The 21,193-nt window shown below is 40.0% G+C and overlaps 1 protein-coding gene across 1 annotated transcript in view; it reads left to right on the top strand.

The window, feature by feature from the left end:
• The window catches only part of LOC134528800 (MAM and LDL-receptor class A domain-containing protein 1-like), a 110,015-nt gene that overhangs the window by 63,505 nt on the left and 25,317 nt on the right, over positions 1-21,193 (top strand). Inside the window, exons 11-12 of the mRNA XM_063362463.1 lie at positions 9,564-9,734; positions 15,746-15,854. Coding sequence (XP_063218533.1) covers positions 9,564-9,734; positions 15,746-15,854 — 280 coding nt within the window. The remainder of the gene's footprint in view (positions 1-9,563; positions 9,735-15,745; positions 15,855-21,193) is intronic.

Genomic DNA, 21,193 nt, shown 5'->3' with positions numbered 1-21,193 from the left:
TTTCAAATTATTATCTTGATCTAGATCAGTAATTTTAGCATTAACTTTTTCGCCTTCGTTCCTCTTCCGCGATGTTGTAGCCCAGTCTTCGTTATCTTTATTCATCTTAATAGTACAGGTCTTGTAATGTCTATCCAAGTAATATCTTCTACCAAAGGATTTCTGACACTGACTGCAATGAAATGGTTTTTGACAAGGACCCAAATTACACTCGCTTCTCTCATGTCGTTTAGCATTCTTTCTCAAGGTAAACACCTTGCTACAGTATCTACAGTGATGACGTTTTGATACAGCAACTAATCCCGAATCAGGATTCATATTAGTTACTGAGACTAATGCCAGACGCAAACTAAGAGTTTTAAATTAGATGTATTACTTAAATAGAATTTTTTAATTAATTCATCAGCGAGAATTAATTTATCTCATTCAAAGGTACTTGTTGCAAGTAGTTCTGCTTTTCAACAACAGATGTCGCCACATGTTACTTGCAGGTAAATAATATTTAGTTCTTTTATGCGGGATGCGGGATGCTCACTAACGATCGCAAAAAAAGGATGGCTTCGCTAGACTCCAAGGAGAAGGAAGTTCGTCCTTCCTGTTAGTGCTTCTTAGATTTCTCAGAGATTATTATTTGACTGATTAATGATATTTTTTTTTAATTTCCACCTATTAAAAATATAACAAGTGTTGATTAAGTAGCAGAAATTCACTAATTACATGTAACCTTGAAAAAAAAAATGACATGCCTCATAAGTAAAAAAAATCCTTCATGCAGAGATCAATTTCTCATCCGTAACCAGAAGCACTCGGAGAAAACCATCAGATGTCTAGTCAGGAATAATCAGAAGCACCCAGAGAAAACCATCAAAATATTGTCAAGAATAATCAGAAGCACACGGAGAAAACCACCATAATACTGTCAAGAATAATCGGAAGCACACGGAGAAAACCATCAAAATATTGACAATAATAATCAGGAGCACACGAAGAAAACCACCATAATATTGACAAGAATAATCAGGAGCACCCGGAGAAAACCACCATAATATTGACAAGAATAATCGGAAGCACACGGAGAAAACCGCCACAAGTTTTCTTTGATATCATAAATTTACAAAAAAAAATAATAAAAAATTAAAAATAAAAAACGAAAAAAATTCAAAAAACTGATTTTGGCTTGTACTAGAACTCTAACTTTGCACATCAAAGAGAAGTTCACAAGCTAGCAGAATGTTTGTATTTTTTTCGTTTTTTATTTTTAATTTTTTATTAATTTAATTCTTATTTTATGATATCAAAGAAAACTTGTGGCGGTTTTCTCCGTGTGCTTCCGATTATTCTTGTCAATATTATGGTGGTTTTCTCCGGATGCTCCTGATTATTCTTGTCAATATTATGGTGGTTTTCTTCGTGTGCTCCTGATTATTATTGTCAATATTTTGATGGTTTTCTCCGTGTGCTTCCGATTATTCTTGACAATATTATGGTGGTTTTCTCCGTGTGCTTCTGATTATTCTTGACAATATTTTGATGGTTTTCTCTGGGTGCTTCTGATTATTCCTGACTAGACATCTGATGGTTTTCTCCGAGTGCTTCTGGTTACAGATGAGAAATTGATCTCTGCATGAAGGATTTTTTTTTACTTAATGAGGCATGTCTTTTTTTTTTCAAGGTTACATGTAATAAGTGAATTTCTGCTACTTAATCAACACTTGTAATATTTTTATCAGGTGGAAATTAAAAAAAAATATCATTACTCAGTCAAATAATAATCTCTGAGAAATCTAAGAAGCACTAACAGGAAGGACGAACTTCCTTCTCCTTGGAGTCTAGCGATGCCATCCTTCTTTTGCGATCGTTAGTGAGCATCACGCATCCCGCATAAAAGAACTAAATATTATTTACCTGCAAGTAACATGTGGCGACATCTGTTGTTGAAAAGCAGAACTACTTGCAACAAGTACCTTTGAATGAGATATTTTAATTCTCGCTGATGAAATAATTAAAAAATTCTATTTAAGTAATATATCTAATTTAAAACTCTTAGTTTGCGTCTGGCATTAGTCTCAGTAACTAATATGAATCCTGATTCGGGATTAGTTGCTGTATCAAAACGTCATCACTGTAGATACTGTAGCAAGGTGTTTACCTTGAGAAAGAATGCTAAACGACATGAGAGAAGCGAGTGTAATTTGGGTCCTTGTCAAAAACAATTTCATTGCAGTCAGTGTCAGAAATCCTTTGGTAGAAGATATTACTTGGATAGACATGACAAGACCTGTACTATTAATATGAATAAAGATAGCGAAGACTGGGCTACAACATCGCGGAAGAGGAACGAAGGCGAAAAAGCTAATGCTAAAATTACTGATCTAGATCAAGATAATAATTTGAAATTTAAAACAAACGAAGGAAGTTGTAACCACATTAGAAATTAAAATATATTTACTCCAATATCTAGTCGTCTCCATGAAAATGTGATAGATGGAGAACCACCTGAAGCTTACAAGGTCGAAGACTTTGATGAATCATTTGAAGCTGGCATGATTGAAGATTGTGGTGACACATCTGAGGCTGCCATGATTGAATACTGTACTGAAGCACCTAAAGCAGGCAAGATCGAAGACTGTGATGGCGGTCTGAGACCAAAACGATGGAAACGACGTAATAAAATAAATTATCCTGATCAAGTTTGTGATGCTGACATGATTGAAGACTGTGGTGACAGTTTAGAAGCTGGCATGAACGAAGACTGTGCTGACACATCTAAGGCTGACATCTTTGAGTACTGTGCTGAAGCACCAAAAGCATGCAAGAGCGAAGACTGTGATGGTGGCTTGAGACCAAAACGATGGAAACGTCGTAATATAATAAACTATCCTGATCAAGCTTGTGATAATCACTGGCAAGATGACGAAAGTGACCTCGTGGTTGGTGTTGAAACGATAGACACCAGAGATAATAATATTTATTATAAACATGCAAGGATGATGAACGCAGCAGAAGAGATTGATTATACCTCATGGGAAGATCCTAACATATTGGTTGACAGGCTACGACTACTACATGGATCGATTTGTGCAGGAAACTATTCGAACATTAAAGAAATATCCTTCATACTCAAAGAACTGAGGGAAGCTGGCTACATACAATAATGGCTTAAATTAAATGTATGTGTATAAATTTGAAGATAAATTAATATATTTTCTTTCTAGATGGTATATACCATTTATCGAAATCTGATTTCTAAATAAAACTTATAACTGAAAGGTGTAAAAAACGTTACCACTGCCAGTCAAAATGTATACTAATAAAGTCATGTCATTAATCATGCCAAGTTCGATAAGAAAAGTAATTGGAATCAGTTGGAACCAATTGAAGATGGTGCTGTTGGAGCATTTGGAGCCTTTTGAAGCATTTGGAGTCTTTTGGAGCTGTTGGAGCCATTTGGAGCATTTGGAGCTATTGGAGCATTTGGAGGCTATTGTAGCATTTGGAGCCTTTTGGAGCATTTGGAGCATTTGGAGCATTTGGAGCTGTTGGAGCCATTTGGAGCATTTGGAGCTGTCTTAAGCATTTGGAGGCTGTTGGAGCCATTTGGAGCATTTAAAGCTGTGTGTTAAGCATTTGGAGCCTTTTTGGAGCTATTGGAGCCTTTTGAAGCATTTGGAGCCTTTTGGAGCTGTTGGAGCCATTTGGAGCATTTGGAGCCTTTGGAGCATTTGGAAGCTATTGTAGCATTTGGAGCCTTTTGGAGCATTTGGAGCATTTGGAGCTGTTGGAGCCATTTGGAGCATTTGGAGCTGTCTTAATAATTTGGAGGCTGTTGGAGCCATTTGAAGCATTTGGAGCTGTGTTAAGCATTTGGAGGCTGTTGGAGCTAAGAAGTAGTCGTTGCACATCTATGCAGGGCTAAATGTTTATAAGATTGCTGGCTTTCGCAAGTGATTCTGTAGTAGGATAGAAAATGTGTAATAAATATTATGTTTGTAAAAGACTTTGTGGTGTTTTATTTCTCGAACCTTTCACTTCTCTGGTACTTAAATGTAAGTTGTTTTGTATCGGCCAGGGATTGAACCAAGGACCTTAGTCCATCTAATCAATCAGTATATAGATTACAAATTTATTTAATGAATTTTGAACTGTTTCCCGAATCTCTAGCATTAAAATTACGCATTTCCAATATGGTGGTCTTGATGACTGATAGGATGATGGTAGTAGAGGATTTAAAGTCTCTTTAAGAATGTTGAACATTGTTTATTGAAATTATTTTTTTTCTTCATAAAATTAAACATTATTGCATCGATCGAGGTTCGAACCAAGGACTGGAGCGGATCGAATCAATATGTAAGTTAATGAGTGATTTTTTTGATGAATTTTGTGTTTTTCCCCGCTTTTCTAGCTACATTATTACATGATTTCAAGATGGCGGCTGAATTTAAATATGGCGGGGGCACCTCCGTAATAAATGATTACTGCACTGTAGCGGGTTAGAATAAAACTATCCAGATGGAAATGTACTCTATAATACAAGTACACACACAAGATGGCGTACTCCAGCAGGTGGTAGCTCCTGGTAGCATGTACTGAAAATAAAATGTCGGATCCATGGTGGTCGACAAGGACAAAGTCAAATTTCAAGGTCAAGCTCAAAGGTGTGGTGACCAGATAATTATACTAACATGGTATCAGCACACTCTACCAGACGAAAACAAGATGGTGATCTCCAGTGGGTGATTTCAAGATGGCGGCCGTCACGTAAAGTGCAACGGTGATTTTAAGGATTTTTTTATTATTTAATTAGGTTGATTAATTTTTTTAATGATTTTTAATTTTTTTCCCGAATCTCTAGCATTAAAATTACGGATTTTCAAGATGGCGGACATGGCATCATACTAGGTGAATATATATATACTTTGACATAAGTGGTGGGAGTCAGTCTGCCAGCAGCCACCATGGGGGGAAGGATCGGTCGCCATTTTTATTTTTTTTGCCCTCGTCGGGTTCGAACCGAGGACTCCGAGCTCCATGTCGTAAATGTATGTTTTTAAAATAGTTTTATTAAAATTTTATCAATTGAATTTTTTTATAATTTTTAAAAAAAATTTCATTAAAATCGGATAATAAATTAAAAAGTTAAACATGGCGGTCGTAACGGGAATTGCAACGGTGACGTCATAATCCATGATGACGTCAGAGGCTTATCTGAGGCTGTATACATGGATGCTTAAGCCTCTATATGGACATTTCTAGCTGCTGGTATTTTTGAGGAATAAAACAGGAATTTTCCCTCGAAACGTGTAATTTTTCCCTCGAAAACGGGAATTTGTAATTTATCAAAATTTTTGAGATTTTTTGGCGGAATTTTTTCCCACAGAAATGGAAATTTTGGTGATTTTTGAGGAATTTTGGGCAATTTTTGCCCAATTTTGACTAGTTTTGAGGGTCAAATTTCAATATCCAATTGTCCCGTTACGCTGTGTCCCGTTAAGCTCATCCAAGATGGCCGCCGTGACGTCACAATCAAACATGGCGGACACCGGCTCCGGCTCCACGCGCCGGCGCCATGTCCCCGGAAATACGTTTCTATACTACTCATAATAATAAATTAAACCTAACACTTATTTTATTTTTTGATCAGTTTACAGTGTTTAAAATTTCAAATAAAATATCTTGTAGGATTTAAGATTGAAAACAAATTTGCGTGTAAGTTTTTAACTCGAGATATCACATTTAAATCAAGATACAAGATCAAGGTCAAAGTTCTAAGGCCAAGCGGAGGAATTTACCCCACTCCTTGATAACTATATTTTAAACCATGAGCGTCAATGCCCCAATTTAAACTATACCTATGTAAAATAATGCTATGATATCGTGGGAGAAGAACCACAGAAGTAGTATATAAAAAAAAAACCTACTACTGGAGTCGGAGTGAGAAGTTGGGGCCGATGTCCACCATTTTGGTTTGTGACGTCACGGCGGCCATATTGAATGACCTAGACCTTGAATTAAAAAAATTGTCAAAAATTTCCAAAAATATTTCTCAAACTTTTTCAAACTTTTCCAATAATTCGACGAATTTTGTAAAAATTTCCAGTTTTAAGGAAACTATTCCATCAAAAGAACCTTTAAAAAAATTTAAACATTCAAAATGCGAAAAACCCAAAACACTTTTGCCTTTAAAAAAAATGAAAATTAGGCTTAAATTCCTCATCTACAAGCCTCCAATAAACGTATCAGGACATTTTTGACCTCGACCATTAGAATGTCATAGCCGCCATTTTGAATTGTGCTGTCAACGTTTGATTTTTCGTTACGGCCGCCATATTAAAAAATGTAATTATTTTCCAAAATTTTGCAAAAAAAATATTTAAATTCAATTTTATAAAATTCTAATTAAAAAGCACCTACTTCATGGAGTCCTCGTTAGGAATCGGAGAGAGCAAAAAATATTGCGACGGATTCTTCCTCCACGGAAGCCACCTACAGACTGACATCCCCCAACTAATACCAAGGTAGTTATATCGACAGCCAGGATGACATCATAGTCGCCAGCTTGCTTTCGTCTGCTGGAGGTCGCCATCTTGGATTATGACAACATAGTTGCCATCCGGTTTCCGTCTGCTGGAGACAGCTATCATTTTTTTAGTAGGTACTTGCTACCAGGAGTGCTAATGTCTTATCGTCTGCCAAAGTGCACTGTCGCAATATTGGTTTGATTTTTACCCGCTAGAGTCCATTAGTATTTATTGTCAAGGTGATCACCATCTTGGAAATTCGTAATTATTTAGCTAGAAATTATGGAAAGATTTAAAATTCATCAAAAAATCACTAATTAGTGTACTGATTGATTTGAACTATTAATTACCTTGGTTCAATACTTGATCGACAACATAGTCACAATCTTATTTTTGTCTGCTAGAGGCCGCCATCTTGGATTTGACAATATAGTCACCATCTGGTTTTCGTCTGCTGGATGCAGCTATCATGATTAAATAATTACAGAATTTTAATGTGGCGGCCAATATGTCATAATCGTCTTACTGGAGGCTGGTAGTATATTAATTTAAGCCTTTTTGAGGACTTTTCATAATATTTATTAAAACAATTTATTGATGTGAAAAGAATTTTTTTCATCGATCAAGTATTGAACCAAGGTAATTAATAGTTCAAATCAATCAGTACACTAATTAGTGATTTTTTGATGAATTTTAAATCTTTCCATAATTTCTAGCTAAATAATTACGAATTTCCAAGATGGTGATCACCTTGACAATAAATACTAATGGACTCTAGCGGGTAAAAATCAAACCAATATTGCGACAGTGCACTTTGGCAGACGATAAGACATTAGCACTCCTGGTAGCAAGTACCTACTAAAAAAATGATAGCTGTCTCCAGCAGACGGAAACCGGATGGCAACTATGTTGTCATAATCCAAGATGGCGACCTCCAGCAGACGAAAGCAAGCTGGCGACTATGATGCCATCCTGGCTGTCGATATAACTACCTTGGTATTAGTTGGGGGGATGTCAGTCTATAGGTGGCTTCCGTGGAGGAAGGATCCAATTTTTTTTTCTTTGCTCTCTCCGAGTTTGAATGAGTAGTACATGATTTCAATGCGTTTTTAATTAATATTTTATAAACTTGTATTTAAATAATTTTTGTATTATACAAAAATGTTTCGAATTTTTTGATAGTAATTACAGTTCAACATGGCGGTTGTTACGAAATTTCCAACGATGACGGCACAACTAAAAATGTCGGCCATGACATCCTAATGGTCGAAGTCAAATGTCCTAATAAGTTTATTGGAGGCTTGTAGATGAGGAATTTAAGCCTAATTTTCATTTTTTTTTAAAGGCAAACGTCTTTTGAGGTTTTCCAATTTTTATTTTTTGAATTTTTACAGATTTTTTCCCCTCGAAAATAGAAATTTTTTCTTCAATTTTTGGCGGAATATTTTCCTAAAAACTGAAATTTTTGCAAATTTTGTAGAAGCATTGGCAAATTTTGACAAATATTGATTAATTTTTTTCGCAAGTTTTGGCAATTTCAGAATGTCAAGGTCAAAGTTCTAGGTCATCCAAGATATCCGCCATGACGTCACAATTCAAAATGGTGGACATCGACTCTAGCTCCTCACCCCGATTCCAATAGCAAGAAATAATTATATATATCTACTAGTCACAGATAGAAACAATAATACGAAACACCAATTTTCAACAATAAATAATGTACCCTGTAACAGAAAATATTGTATGCATTAGTTGATCCATTTTTGTGTTTTGTTTTTGATATAGTTAAGCCCCTTTTAGCAAATATTTTGAAATATCTCACGTTTGGAAGTTCCTTACCTATTCAAATCACATTCAAAAAGTGTTTCTGCATTTGACATAGATAATCGGTTATTATAAAACTTTGGCGGTTTGCTTTGTTTTAACTTAGACTCTCTGTGATTGCAACAGAAGGGAACTCCACGTTCTTTGAATTATTCATGCCATTTGGAAGAAAGTTTAAAACATTTTAATGGACCATTACTGGTTTTCACCGTATGTGAAAAGCAACAATAATGGACAAGAACAGAATACAGGAACACAAAGGAAAATCAAACTAAAAGCAGGCAATGTAAAATGTTAAATACATAGAAAAGAGAATTCCGTGAAAGAAATTAGCCGCAAAAAATATCACGGCACAGATGAAAACAGTGGGGTGACAACGACCATGTAAAAACAGCGACATACAGCGAATCCAACAATGATACTAAACAGATTATCTGGACAACACGACACCACCGCGACGCAGACTCTAAACAGGTCTTATGGACTACACAACGACGACGGCACAGACGAACGTAGTAAGAAGTATTAAAAACACCTCTGTGTTTGTCTGTGCCGTGATACTTTGATTTTTCCAACTAATTCCTCCAACGGAATTAATTCTCTGTACTGTTTATGAATTTAACATATGACATGGTCTAATTCTGGCTTGCTTTTGTATTAATTTTCCTTGTGAATTATTGTGGTTAGTGTATAACATGAACTGGCATATATCCATTAGAATGTTTAATCCCTTTAGTCACACTTTGTCAAATCCTAAGATATAACTCATTTAAAATTTTTATTAAACTAGGCCCTTTTTTTGCGTGGTAACAGTATTAAGCTCGTAATTATAATGTTAATGTATAATAATGTGGCCGTGTAGTAGAATATAGGTACACCTTGAAGCAGGGGCGTAGCCAGGGGGGGTTTTAGGGGTTCAACCCCCCCCCCTTTAGCCCCAAATCTTTAATTAATTTCTTATTCATCACTCAAACAAATTTCATATTAAAATTAATAAAATTTTTGCCATTACAATATTTCAATTTAAGTACCGAAAACTGCTAAAATAGCGCTATTTTACACCTTAAAATCCAAATTTTTCCGGGTGAGAACCCCCGGACCCACCACTTTAATACGGGGGGGGGGGGCATGCTTCTTAACACCTCCCATACACAAATCCTAGCTACGCCACTGCCTTGAAGGCTTAGGACGGAGGACAGAGGCCGTGGTGGATGCTTGCAGCGACGCCTCAGATCGCCGCCACCAGCCCCGGCGACTGCACCTTCGAGATCGACGAGTGCGGCTGGAGCAACGCCGCGTCCAGGGAGCGCGTGGACGACCTGGACTGGGACCGGGTGTCCGGCCAGGCGACGCGCATGGCCACCCACGACCACACGCTGGGCACGGAGAAAGGTGTGCCGCGTCCCTGACGCATCCCTGCCGCGTCCCTGCCGCGTCCCTGCCGCGTCCCTCCGCGTCCCTGCCGCGTTCCTGCCGCGTCCATGACGCGTCCATGCCGCATCCCTGCCGCGTCCCTGCCGCATCCCTGCCGCGTCCCTGCCGCGTCCCTGCCGCGTCCCTGCCGCGTCCATGCCGCGTCCCTGCCGCGTCTCTGCCGCGTCCCTGCCGCATCCCTGCCGCGTCCCTGCCGCGTCCCTGCCGCGTCCCTGCCGCGTTCCTGCCGCGTCCATGCCGCGTCCCTGCCGCGTCCATGCCGCATCCCTGCCGCGTCCCTGCCGCGTCCCTGCCGCGTCCCTGCCGCGTCCCTGCCGCGTTCCTGCCGCGTCCATGCCGCATCCATGACGCGTCCCTGCCGCGTCCCTGCCGCGTCCCTGCCGCGTCCATGCCGCGTCCCTGCCGCGTCCCTGCCGCGTCCCTGCCGCGTTCCTGCCGCATCCCTGCCGCGTCCCTGCCGCGTCCCTGCCGCGTCCCTGCCGCATCCCTGCCGGGTCCCTGCCGCGTCCCTGCCGCGTCCCTGCCGCGTCCCTGCCGCGTCCATGCCGCATCCCTGCCGCGTCCCTGCCGCATCCCTGCCGCGTCCCTGCCGCGTCCATGCCGCGTCCCTGCCGCGTCCCTGCCACGTCCCTGCCGCGTCCCTGCCGCGTCCCTGCCGCGTCCATGCCGCATCCCTGCCGCGTCCCTGCCGCGACCCTGCCGCGTCCCTGCCGCGTCCCTGCCGCGTTCCTGCCGCGTCCATGCCGCATCCATGCCGCGTCCCTGCCGCGTCCCTGCCGCGTCCCTGCCGCGTCCCTGCCGCGTCCATGCCGCGTCCCTGCCGCGTCCCTGCCGCGTCCCTGCCGCGTTCCTGCCGCATCCCTGCCGCGTCCCTGCCGCGTCCCTGCCGCGTCCCTGCCGCATCCCTGCCGGGTCCCTGCCGCGTCCCTGCCGCGTCCCTGCCGCGTCCCTGCCGCGTCCATGCCGCATCCCTGCCGCGTCCCTGCCGCATCCCTGCCGCGTCCCTGCCGCGTCCATGCCGCGTCCCTGCCGCGTCCCTGCCACGTCCCTGCCGCGTCCCTGCCGCGTCCCTGCCGCGTCCATGCCGCATCCCTGCCGCGTCCCTGCCGCGACCCTGCCGCGTCCCTGCCGCGTCCCTGCCGCGTTCCTGCCGCGTCCATGCCGCATCCATGCCGCGTCCCTGCCGCGTCCCTGCCGCGTCCCTGCCGCGTCCATGCCGCGTCCCTGCCGCGTCCCTGCCGCGTCCCTGCCGCGTCCATGCCGCATCCCTGCCGCGTCCCTGCCGCGTCCCTGCCGCGTCTCTGCCGCGTCCCTGCCGCGTCCATGCCGCGTCCATGCCGCATCCATGCCGCGTCCCTGCCGCGTCCCTGCCGCGTCCCTGCCGCGTCCATGCCGCATCCCTGCCGCGTCCCTGCCGCATCCCTGCCGCGTCCATGCCGCGTCCCTGCCGCGTCCCTGCCGCGTCCCTGCCACGTCCCTGCCGCGTTCTTGCCGCGTCCCTGCCGCGTCCATGCCGCATCCCTGCCGCGTCCCTGCCGCGTCCCTGCCGCGTCCCTGCCGCGTCTCTGCCGCGTCCCTGCCGCGTCCATGCCGCGTCCATGCCGCATCCATGCCGCGTCCCTGCCGCGTCCCTGCCGCGTCCCTGCCGCGTCCATGCCGCATCCCTGCCGCGTCCCTGCCGCGTCCCTGCCGCATCCCTGCCGCGTCCCTTCCGCGTCCCTGCCGCGTTCCTGCTGCGTCCCTGCCGCGTCCCTGCCGCGTCCCTGCCGCGTCCATGCCGCATCCATGCCGCGTCACTGCCGCGTCCCTGCCGCGTCCCTGTCGCGTCCATGCCGCATCCCTGCCGCGTCCCTGCCGCGTCCCTGCCGCGTCTCTGCCGCGTCCCTGCCGCGTCCCTGCCGCGTCCCTGCCGCATCCATGCCGCGTCCCTGCCGCGTCCCTGCCGCATCCCTGCCGCGTCCCTGCCGCGTCCATGCCGCGTTCCTGCCGCGTCCCTGCCGCGTCCATGCCGCGTCCATGCCGCGTCCCTGCCGCGTCCCTGCCGCGTCCCTGCCACGCGCTCTCGCCGTGCCGATCTCTTGTCCGGCACAGCTCCAACTAGTTCACATGATGCACGTGCCCATTCCAGTCCGGCTCGGATCCATTCCCAGGTTGCCAGATCATTCTGATTGCTGCAATCATGTACAGCTGTCTCGTTCACGGTGATGAAAAAAACTGTGACACAATCTCAGGAATATTTAGCAAAGTTAAGGGGTAGAAATTTAGGAGGAAAAAAAGGCAAATGCTAATATAAATGCTCATTTCAATGCTCATTTCAGATACCGCTATCCGTCACTTGTTTTAACCGTGCCAAGCAGTTTTGAATTTTTTTTTCATTAATTAAACCTTTAACTAAACAATTATGTTTAAATTTTTCAAAAAAAAAAAAACGTATCAGAATATATTTTACTGATCACCTTTTTAAAGCAACAAAACAATGAAATCCACACAATTGTTTCGCAGTTGGTAAGGTTCACTAGTGTTTGAGGTATTTACCGAACTGCCCACCGTTGTCGTCATCGCATGTTTACAACACTTACAGATACACCACGCACATCGTACACCAGCCTACAGTGATGTTCCCAGTTTTAAAAATAAAGTTAGCGATTTATTAAGTTTCTAGGTGCCTTCGAAAAAAATGAAAGTTTTTTAGAGTAATGCTTAATATCTCTTTTTAAAATAAATTCAATAATGTAGTTTACAAAATTTGTTAAAATTTTAGGAAAGGTTTATTAAATTTTGGTTATCTGGCTAGAATTTTATACTTTGAAAAATATTTATTTTGTTTACTAGAAAACCGATTCTTAAAAAAAATGAGTTCTTAGATAAAAAAAAAATATTTAATTTGAAAATAACTACTTTTGAGAAAAATAAAACCTGTATTTGAGAAAAGTGACACCTAATTTTTTAGGCATAAGTTAATAAAATCTGATTTTTCAGTCTCTACTAATGATCCATGAACTGTAGAAGTATACAATTTAGAATCAGCCTAGTGTGATTTCTAAAGACTACGGAAAACAAAATCATGATGGCCAGATTTGAAGCCGGGTTCTCTGGATTGTGAATGTTGTGCCTCACCACGGCATGATCTCGTTGTGTACTGCCATCATCAGTAGATCATGACGTGAGGAAACTGCCTTCTTTGTGGTTCTACGCGTAAAACAGAGCTATTAAAAAAAAAATGGCAAATTTTCATCGAGTGTAAATAACACCATTTTCCATTAATAAACCTCAAATTAGAGAATCAAGGGAAAACTGCGTGGAGGGAAAATAACGCTTGTTAAAATGTTGATGTTGAGTTTTAATAGCCAAATACCAGGGCGTGCTAGGAAGGCCACTCAGGGCAATGTAGTTACAGAACTAGGGCTTCGCCAGCTTCAGGATGTAGGAAGGAGAAACCGGCACAGCAGCCCACCCGTTCCCTCCATTTAATTGTTTGATTTGTGTTTCTCAGTATTTTTTAGTTTTGTGTATAATCATGTGAAAGAAAAAAAGGGTTAGTTTCGAGCATCCTGCGTAAAAACATCCATACATACCACCAAATAACCAGATGAATAAAATTATTTCAAATGAGCATGTAAAATAAAATAAAAATTTACAAATTTACACATACGAGGCGCGTCCACAAAGCAAATTTCCCTGGTGCCATTTTTCAGAAATAAAGCACTGTTTAATGGACAGTATTATTGCAACAGATACAGCAAGTTTTGAGCTATTTTTTCAACACAATGTGAGCCCAACATTTCAATACCTGTGTCAAAGAAGTCTGCCACCTAGGATTGGAACTACTGTGTGACAACAATCTCCGCCTCTGTCATGCTCAAAATACTGAGTACAGGAGTAGTAAGTAATACGTAATAGCCGAGTCGAGCGAAGGCTGCAGGCTGAAGATTAAGGATAGGGTCAATGACCGGCCGCAATCTTGGATTGTGACGTCATGGCGATCATCTTGAAAAAATTGTCGAAAATTGCCAAAAATGACTAAAAATTTGGCAACATTTGCAGAAAATTCACTAAAATTAGCCCAATATCAATTATTATTTTTTTTAGAAAAAATTCCGCCAAAAATTCTGAAAGGAAAAAAACCATTTGAGGAAAAAAATTCCCAACTTGAAGGAAAATCTCCCATTAAGTCCTCAAAAATGCGGAAGACTTGAAAACTTTTGAAAAATAAAAAAAAACCTTTTATACTAGTATCGTGACCTTTGAAGTAGTATGTTTTGGTATGTCCTGCGCCAGGGTTCAGGGTGTGGTGCCTGTGGTGCCGACCGCCATCTTGGATTGTGACTTCACGGCAGCAATCTTGGATCTACCATTTTGAATTAACTGTTTGATATATAATTAGTCATTTTAATTATCTCTGTACTGCCAGCTATCAAAATGGACAAAAATTGATCGAATCAAACATTATTTTAATAAGTGTTTTTTTTAAGGAATTGGGAATTTTTTACAAATTTCTATCTTAATAATTACGAATTACCAAGATGGTAGTCAATATGTCATCTTCGGCTTACTAGAGGCTGGTAGATGAGGAATTTAAACATATTTTATGATTTTTCAACATGATTTATTAAATAATGTTTTTAACTAAAATAATTTTTTTGTATCGAGCAAGGATCTAACCAAAGACAGGAATCAGTAGATTTATCAGTTAATTATTAGGTAATTTATTATTTTTTAAAGATTTTTTTCCGATTTTCTAGATTAATAATTACCTATGTTCAAGGTGGCGGCCAAGATGCTGACAAGAGGGTCGTTGCCATTATGGTCTGGTAATAAATACTACTGCGTTCTAGCAAATAAAAATAAACCAATATGAAAAGTCACACACTAGCACAAAACAAGTTGTCGGATCCCAGAATACTACAATGATGAAAGTTTGTTTTTTATTAAAATTATTTAAATAACGTTTTTGGATTTTTAATATTTTTTAATAATATTTCATCAAATTTCCCTTGGCTGGTTCGAACCGAGGACTCTGTACTTGATGGCGTACAAGCTTTGTATATATATTTTTAATAATTTTAATTCAAAAAAACTCTTTATTTGCGTTTTTAAGTAAAAATAGTATCTAGGTGTTTAATTTCCCTCGATGTATCATATTTCATTCCCATAAGGCTCAAAGGTCTCGAGCATGGCTTACATGTTTTTTTTTTTAACCTCTTTTATGCATTTTCAAGTCTCCGGAATTTTAGAGGACTAAAATGGGAAATTTTCCCTCAAAACGCGAATTTTTTCCTTCAAGAAGTAAATTGTTATTTTTTAGATTTTTTTTTTTTTTAATTTTTGACAAATTTTGTTTCATAAAAACTGGACATTTTGGCAAATTTTGGCAAATTTTAAAGGTCAATGACAAATGTCAAGGTCATCCAAGAGTTCCGCCGTGATGTCACAATCCAATATGGCAGCCGGTCATTGACCCCATCCTCAATCCTCAGCCTGAAGCCTGCCCTCGACTGCCTACTACTGACAGGAATTTCTTGAGGTGTAGGAAAATATGGAAATAACTGAGATCACTGATGTATGACCTCCCACTGCATTTCCTATCATGCACACTTTTTTCAACTGCTGAAAATTGTCTGCGCTAGCGACGCACCATCTGCTGCTCATGACGTTAGGCCAGTAGACCTGACACAGCTGACGATGAATTTCGATCAGCGCTATGCTCTGTGCATTCAAAAATCTTTATCGCTTACCGTACTTTACAATCGACGGGAGCTAGAATGTCTTCAACAGCTGCAACGATGCTACTGCGAGAACGCGAGAAGTACCGTTAGTGCTCTATCAAGTACGTGCAATTGCTTAGTGTAATTAGGTTTGCTATATCTGTGGGGCAAGTATGAAACTTTCTTTGCGGACGTGCCTCGCATATGACGCTCATGTGTTGGAATATAATGGACGTTCGATTCATATTTTTTTTTTTTTTTTAGGGTTTTTCATGGCGCTAGCGAGGAACAACGTGCAGAGGCCAGGCAGTAAGGCGTGGTTCACTTCTCCGGAGCTGAAGGGAAGCAGTAATCCGACTTGCGTGTCATTCTGGTAAACCACTTCAAATCCTTAACAACATCAAGTTTTGATCAAATATGATATTATTTTGAGATTTATTCGACAAAAGTCCTGCTTCGCGTGGCTTCCTATAGCTTCTTCATAGAGCCACAAAGACTTCACGTATAAACTGGGCAGCAAAATAGAGTTGAAGCACACCCTACGAGGGATATTAGTACATATAGCTCCGTTTCATCATTAGAAATAATAAACTCGTGAGAAAAAAATTGTGTTTGCATTTTAGTATACTAAATATCTACATCAAATTTTCACATAATCGCCGTTCGGTTCAAAAGACTCTTCGCAACGCTGCACAAGTTTCTTTAACCTCTCTGCATAGAAGTTCGCCGCCTGGGAATGGAATGATCGCCTTGGACATATGCATCATAGACTTCGAATACGCAATGTGTGTAGCCTTAAGTACAGGCGCTTAGTAAAAATCTTCGGAAAACGTTTAAGCAATCTCCGTACTCGAGTCGAATAATGATGGCTACCGTTTTTTTTTGTGACGAAAAGGGGCGTCATTTTGGATGATTTAATGAAACATGGGTCAGCAATTACAGAAAAAAATACATAATTACGATTGGAAACTGGTTTAATTTCCAGGCGGTGAACATCTACGCAGAGGGGTTAAAGAAACTGGTGCAGCATTACGAAGAGTGCTTGGAACTGAATGGCGATTATGTAAAAATATAAAGTATGTCTATAGTACACTAAAACTACCAATAAAAACTTTTTCTCGCGAGTTTATTTGTTTTAGTGACCAAACGGAGCTTACTTTACGAATATCCCTCGTACATTTTCTTTGTGTTGTTGGCTAGACCACAATTCTCGTGACGCGCCCATGACTACAGTGAGCCAGTTATAAACAAGGAGAAGTGTTTACCCAATCACTTGTAACCCACCAAAGGATGTGACCTTGTTATCGATCAATGAGATTATAAAAAGACTTGATTATATATAGGTTGAGTCTGAATTCAACCGACAAACTTGGGCTTTAGGCTCATCACGTAAAAATAAGTTCAAAACATAATAAAACATATGGTCTAAATTGCTTCCCAAGACTGGTATGCGCCTTTGAAGTTGCAGCTAAACCTTTTTGACGTGACAATGTCTAATAAATCAATGAACGCCGGCTGCAAGCACGAAAAAGTGTCCCGTTACGCACATTGTTCCGTTATGCTGTGTCCCGTTGCGCTCATTGTTCCGTTATGCTGTGTCCTGTTACGTCATTGTTCCGTTACGCTGTGTTCCGTTACGCTGTCGGCGAGTGCAGTAATAATAGGTTATGTTACAATTGACTAATAAATTATGGTGATTCATATAATTGATGATAGATATTTGATTACAGTTTATTTATATGAAAACTTGTTCATAATTATATTTAAACTTTATAGCTAAACACCAGTTTTTAAAATTAATTACAAGTCATCTACACGTGAACTGTTTCTTCGATTGTTTATAAAGTGAAGTTAAAAGTTAATGTGGTTTTCATTGCTTATTACAACAACAATTTCGGCAATAAAGGTTAATTATTATTGCATTTTAAAAATCTGATTACTAGTACAATTTCAAGTATTTATTCTTTTATTATAAAATAAAAATTATTCAATTTTATTCATAAAAGTATGCAATCATTTCATCAATGTTTTGTTATGACGTTGTCAGGTTAAACTATCGTCCGTAAACCGACTTCACAGACAAACAATTTTTTTGACGTGACAACGTCTAATAAATGGATGAACGCCGGCTGCACGCACGAAAAAGTGTCCCGTAACGCACATTGTCCTGTTACGCTCATTGTACGCTTGCGCCGCATCTATCTCTCTTCCACTCGATTGGAACAACCATCGATTGGACTTTTTCGAGGCACATTAAACTTGAAACACTCCCATTCGTTTACTACTTTTCCTATCATCGTCCTATCCTTAACAGAATAACACAGATTGGAAGAAGTTAAATAGCAAACATGTATAAAAGTTATAGTTAAAATAATCTCTTCGTTAAAGTAATAAACATATTTCAATTAATGAGTGCAAATAAAAGAAAATTTATCAATTAAATTGTAGATTTCATTTCACTCCTTCTTTGTATTCATACAAAATAGTGATAATTCAATAAAAATGGTTCAATTTTATTCATAAAAGTATGCAATCATTTCATCAATGTTTTGTTATGACGTCACGTTAAACTATCGTCCGTAAACCGACTTTACAGACAACCAATTTTTTTATTATGAAGTAACTATTTATTTTGAAACACCAAGAGTCTAGGTAATGTCTAATTGAACAAAATTCTACAATCATTGCAAATATTGTCGCTGAAGTAAAATTGAAATAATTTAGGTTAAAATCGGTAACACTCTTATTTCCCATAAATTTTTGACGAGGAAGAAAAATGTGGTTTTTAAATATTAATGACTAATCTGCATGTCAAAAGTAACGAAAAAATTCGCTTATTTGAACCCTTTACCCCAGCGTTTTAGCAAAAAAACTAATATAGAATTGAGAAAAGGAATTTACTTTGACGTCTGACAGGTGTGCAACACAACACTAATTTTGAAACAGCTGCCTTAAATCAAGGGCACTGCTCGTTAAGTGAGGAACATGCAAATGAAGGTATTTTGAAGAAAACATTGAACTTATAATTAAACTAAAACAATTGCAGACGTAATTTAAAGCACATAAACGTGAATGCTGAAAAAAACACACGTGTCATCAAACACAAGAGAAAAAATGTATTTGCAGATTTATTTTTTAGAAATATATTGTCATAAAACATAACTTGTTATTATTTCCTATACATAATTTTATTCCAGCAACAAGATTTGGAATGTTTTTAGTTCTTTGTTCAGTTAGACATTATGCAGACTCTTGGCGTTTCATATTAATAGTTGCTTTATTATTCTCAAAAAAACCACCACATCAGGTGCAACTTTAAAGGCATATAATTTAATATTATGTTACTTGGTTAATGCTGTGTATCTATATTTCTAAATAAGAGAGTAAGAGAATCTTGAAAAAATATGCTCAAACATACTTGATAAATGACATTGCATTTTGAGACAAATTTAAATTTAAATTACTAATTTTATATATATTTATGTTTCAACTAAAAAATTAATTAGGTCATCAAGTAATTTTTGATTAAAAATTACACATTTAAATTTATTGTTATAACATTTTAATTGATTTAATTTTCATGTAAAAATTAAAAGGTACTGGAAACTTTTTGCTATAAGAAGTCCTTATTTTTCTTTCGCAGAGAAATTACTTTCACTTCACTAAGAAAACAGTATTAAAAATAAAGTTCGTGTATCTCAGTACATGTGATAAAGTTGAAACTTCTTTAGCAATTCAAACCTCGACTCGTGTATGTCGTATGGGGTAAAAGGGCAGAGAGAGAGAGAGAGAGAGAGAGAGAGGGAGAGAGAGAGAGAAAGAGAGAGAGAAAGAATACAAACATGAACTAACAAAATTATTGCTCATTTCAAATTAAATGCTCAGGATATCAATAATTATTGATCGTTTAATATTGACTAATTAACAATAAAAATAACTCACTGTTAAAATAATCACACCATAAAATGTTTTATTAAGTTTTAAGGACCCCCCACTTTAGCGTGAAAACAATTGTAACTACAATTTATAAATCTTTTAAAAATGAATCAACTTCGATAATTTTTTTCCTCAAACACATGTATAATATAACTAAGATTTATTCAGCAAACCCATTTATACAATTTAATATTAAGATAAAACAACGTGGGGTAATTTGACTTTCATTTCTTTTGCAAGTATTTAATAATCCTAACTTTTTGTATTTACTATAAATTTGATTAAAATAGAAATAAATAAATAAACATAAATAAACAAAATTATTACTCACTTAAAAATAACAGCTCAGGATGTTTATACAAGTGGGGGAAACGAGTTAGAAATGATAGCCCAATAATTAATTGTATACATTTTTATTTGTTATTAATATTTACATTATCTGTCAATTCAACAGTTCACAATCCTCATTGGAGCTAGGTTCAACAGTGGTTAGCCCCTTACCTCGCATCTGTCCACACATACAGTCTCGCACCACTCGATCACACATGTACGGTCCCGTGGCTCCATGCCTGCGCCGCTCGCCAATCTCGCACTTAACTTCACTCGCCTGTTGGAACTCCCACGGAGGACGGCGTCACCACTTTTATACCCGTTGGCCGTCTTTCTGGAACTGACTGGAGTGGTTGTGACGAGTCGCGTCATCCCGGGCCGACCCGATGCTCGAAGCATCCAGAATAGCGGCGCTTTTTCATGCCACTCCACGCGGTGGCCTTAGCAAGCCCACAGAATCCCCAGGCCGCTAAGGGATGGATAACAGCGCCGAGGAAGAAGGGCGTAGGGGCAGGGGAGTTGCGAGATCGGACCGCTCTGATCCCGTAGGTATGCGCGAATGACACCAGTGGCAGTGCGGGCCCGCCAGACCGCCCGGGCACTTGGTGCGTATCGCGCCCTTGCCTCCCTCATTCGTAAAAGTGCCTTTGGGATTTCCGAGCCCAGGAGCCAAGATGTGGTGGGAGTAGCAGAGTCAGTTTTCTTTGATTGTGTTGACACAGCGTCCATCTTGGATGACCTTGGCCATGACACTTGAAGCTTGGGTTCTGACATCTTTAATTTCGCCATATTTAATTCCACCACTTTGAATTATGATTTCACTTCCACCATTTTGGAATCAAGTGCACCACTCCCGCATGTTTCACTTTCCATTACGATGATATTGCAACCTTGACGCCAGCTGTCATCTTGGAATCTGTCATTTTTGATTATGATGCACCGTCCACCAATTTGAATTTTGATGTCATGTCCGCTGTATTAGATTGTCATATCATGGCAACAGTATTGTTTGACATTTAAATTGACCTTGATATTAAACCTTGACACTGACTTTGACCCTTGACCTTTGAACTTTATTTTTGACCTTTACCTTGACTACCATCTTGGATTTTGATATCACAACAATTTTATTCGATTCTGATGTTACAACCGCTATCTTGTTTTCGTTTTCAGGATTCCACAATCATGAATTATGTAAGATATATACCTTTTGGTTTTTTGGCTCAAGTTGCCTCTCATGCACATAAGTTTGATGTTCCATTACCTACTACCGTTATGAAACTTATAGGCATATTTAAATTAATTGTTATAAACAAAATACATTGGAAGCGAGGTGATTCAAAAAATAACAGCTCGGACTTCTGGTATGGAGAACATACGCCTTTGACCACACGGTCATCGAGACATTTACTAGACTGAGAATTTAATAAATGTATATATGAAAAA

This window comes from Bacillus rossius, chromosome 2, assembly GCF_032445375.1.
Source record: "Bacillus rossius redtenbacheri isolate Brsri chromosome 2, Brsri_v3, whole genome shotgun sequence".
NCBI classification, from domain to species: Eukaryota; Metazoa; Arthropoda; class Insecta; order Phasmatodea; family Bacillidae; genus Bacillus; species Bacillus rossius.
This window is presented reverse-complemented; position numbering and strand designations above follow the sequence as displayed.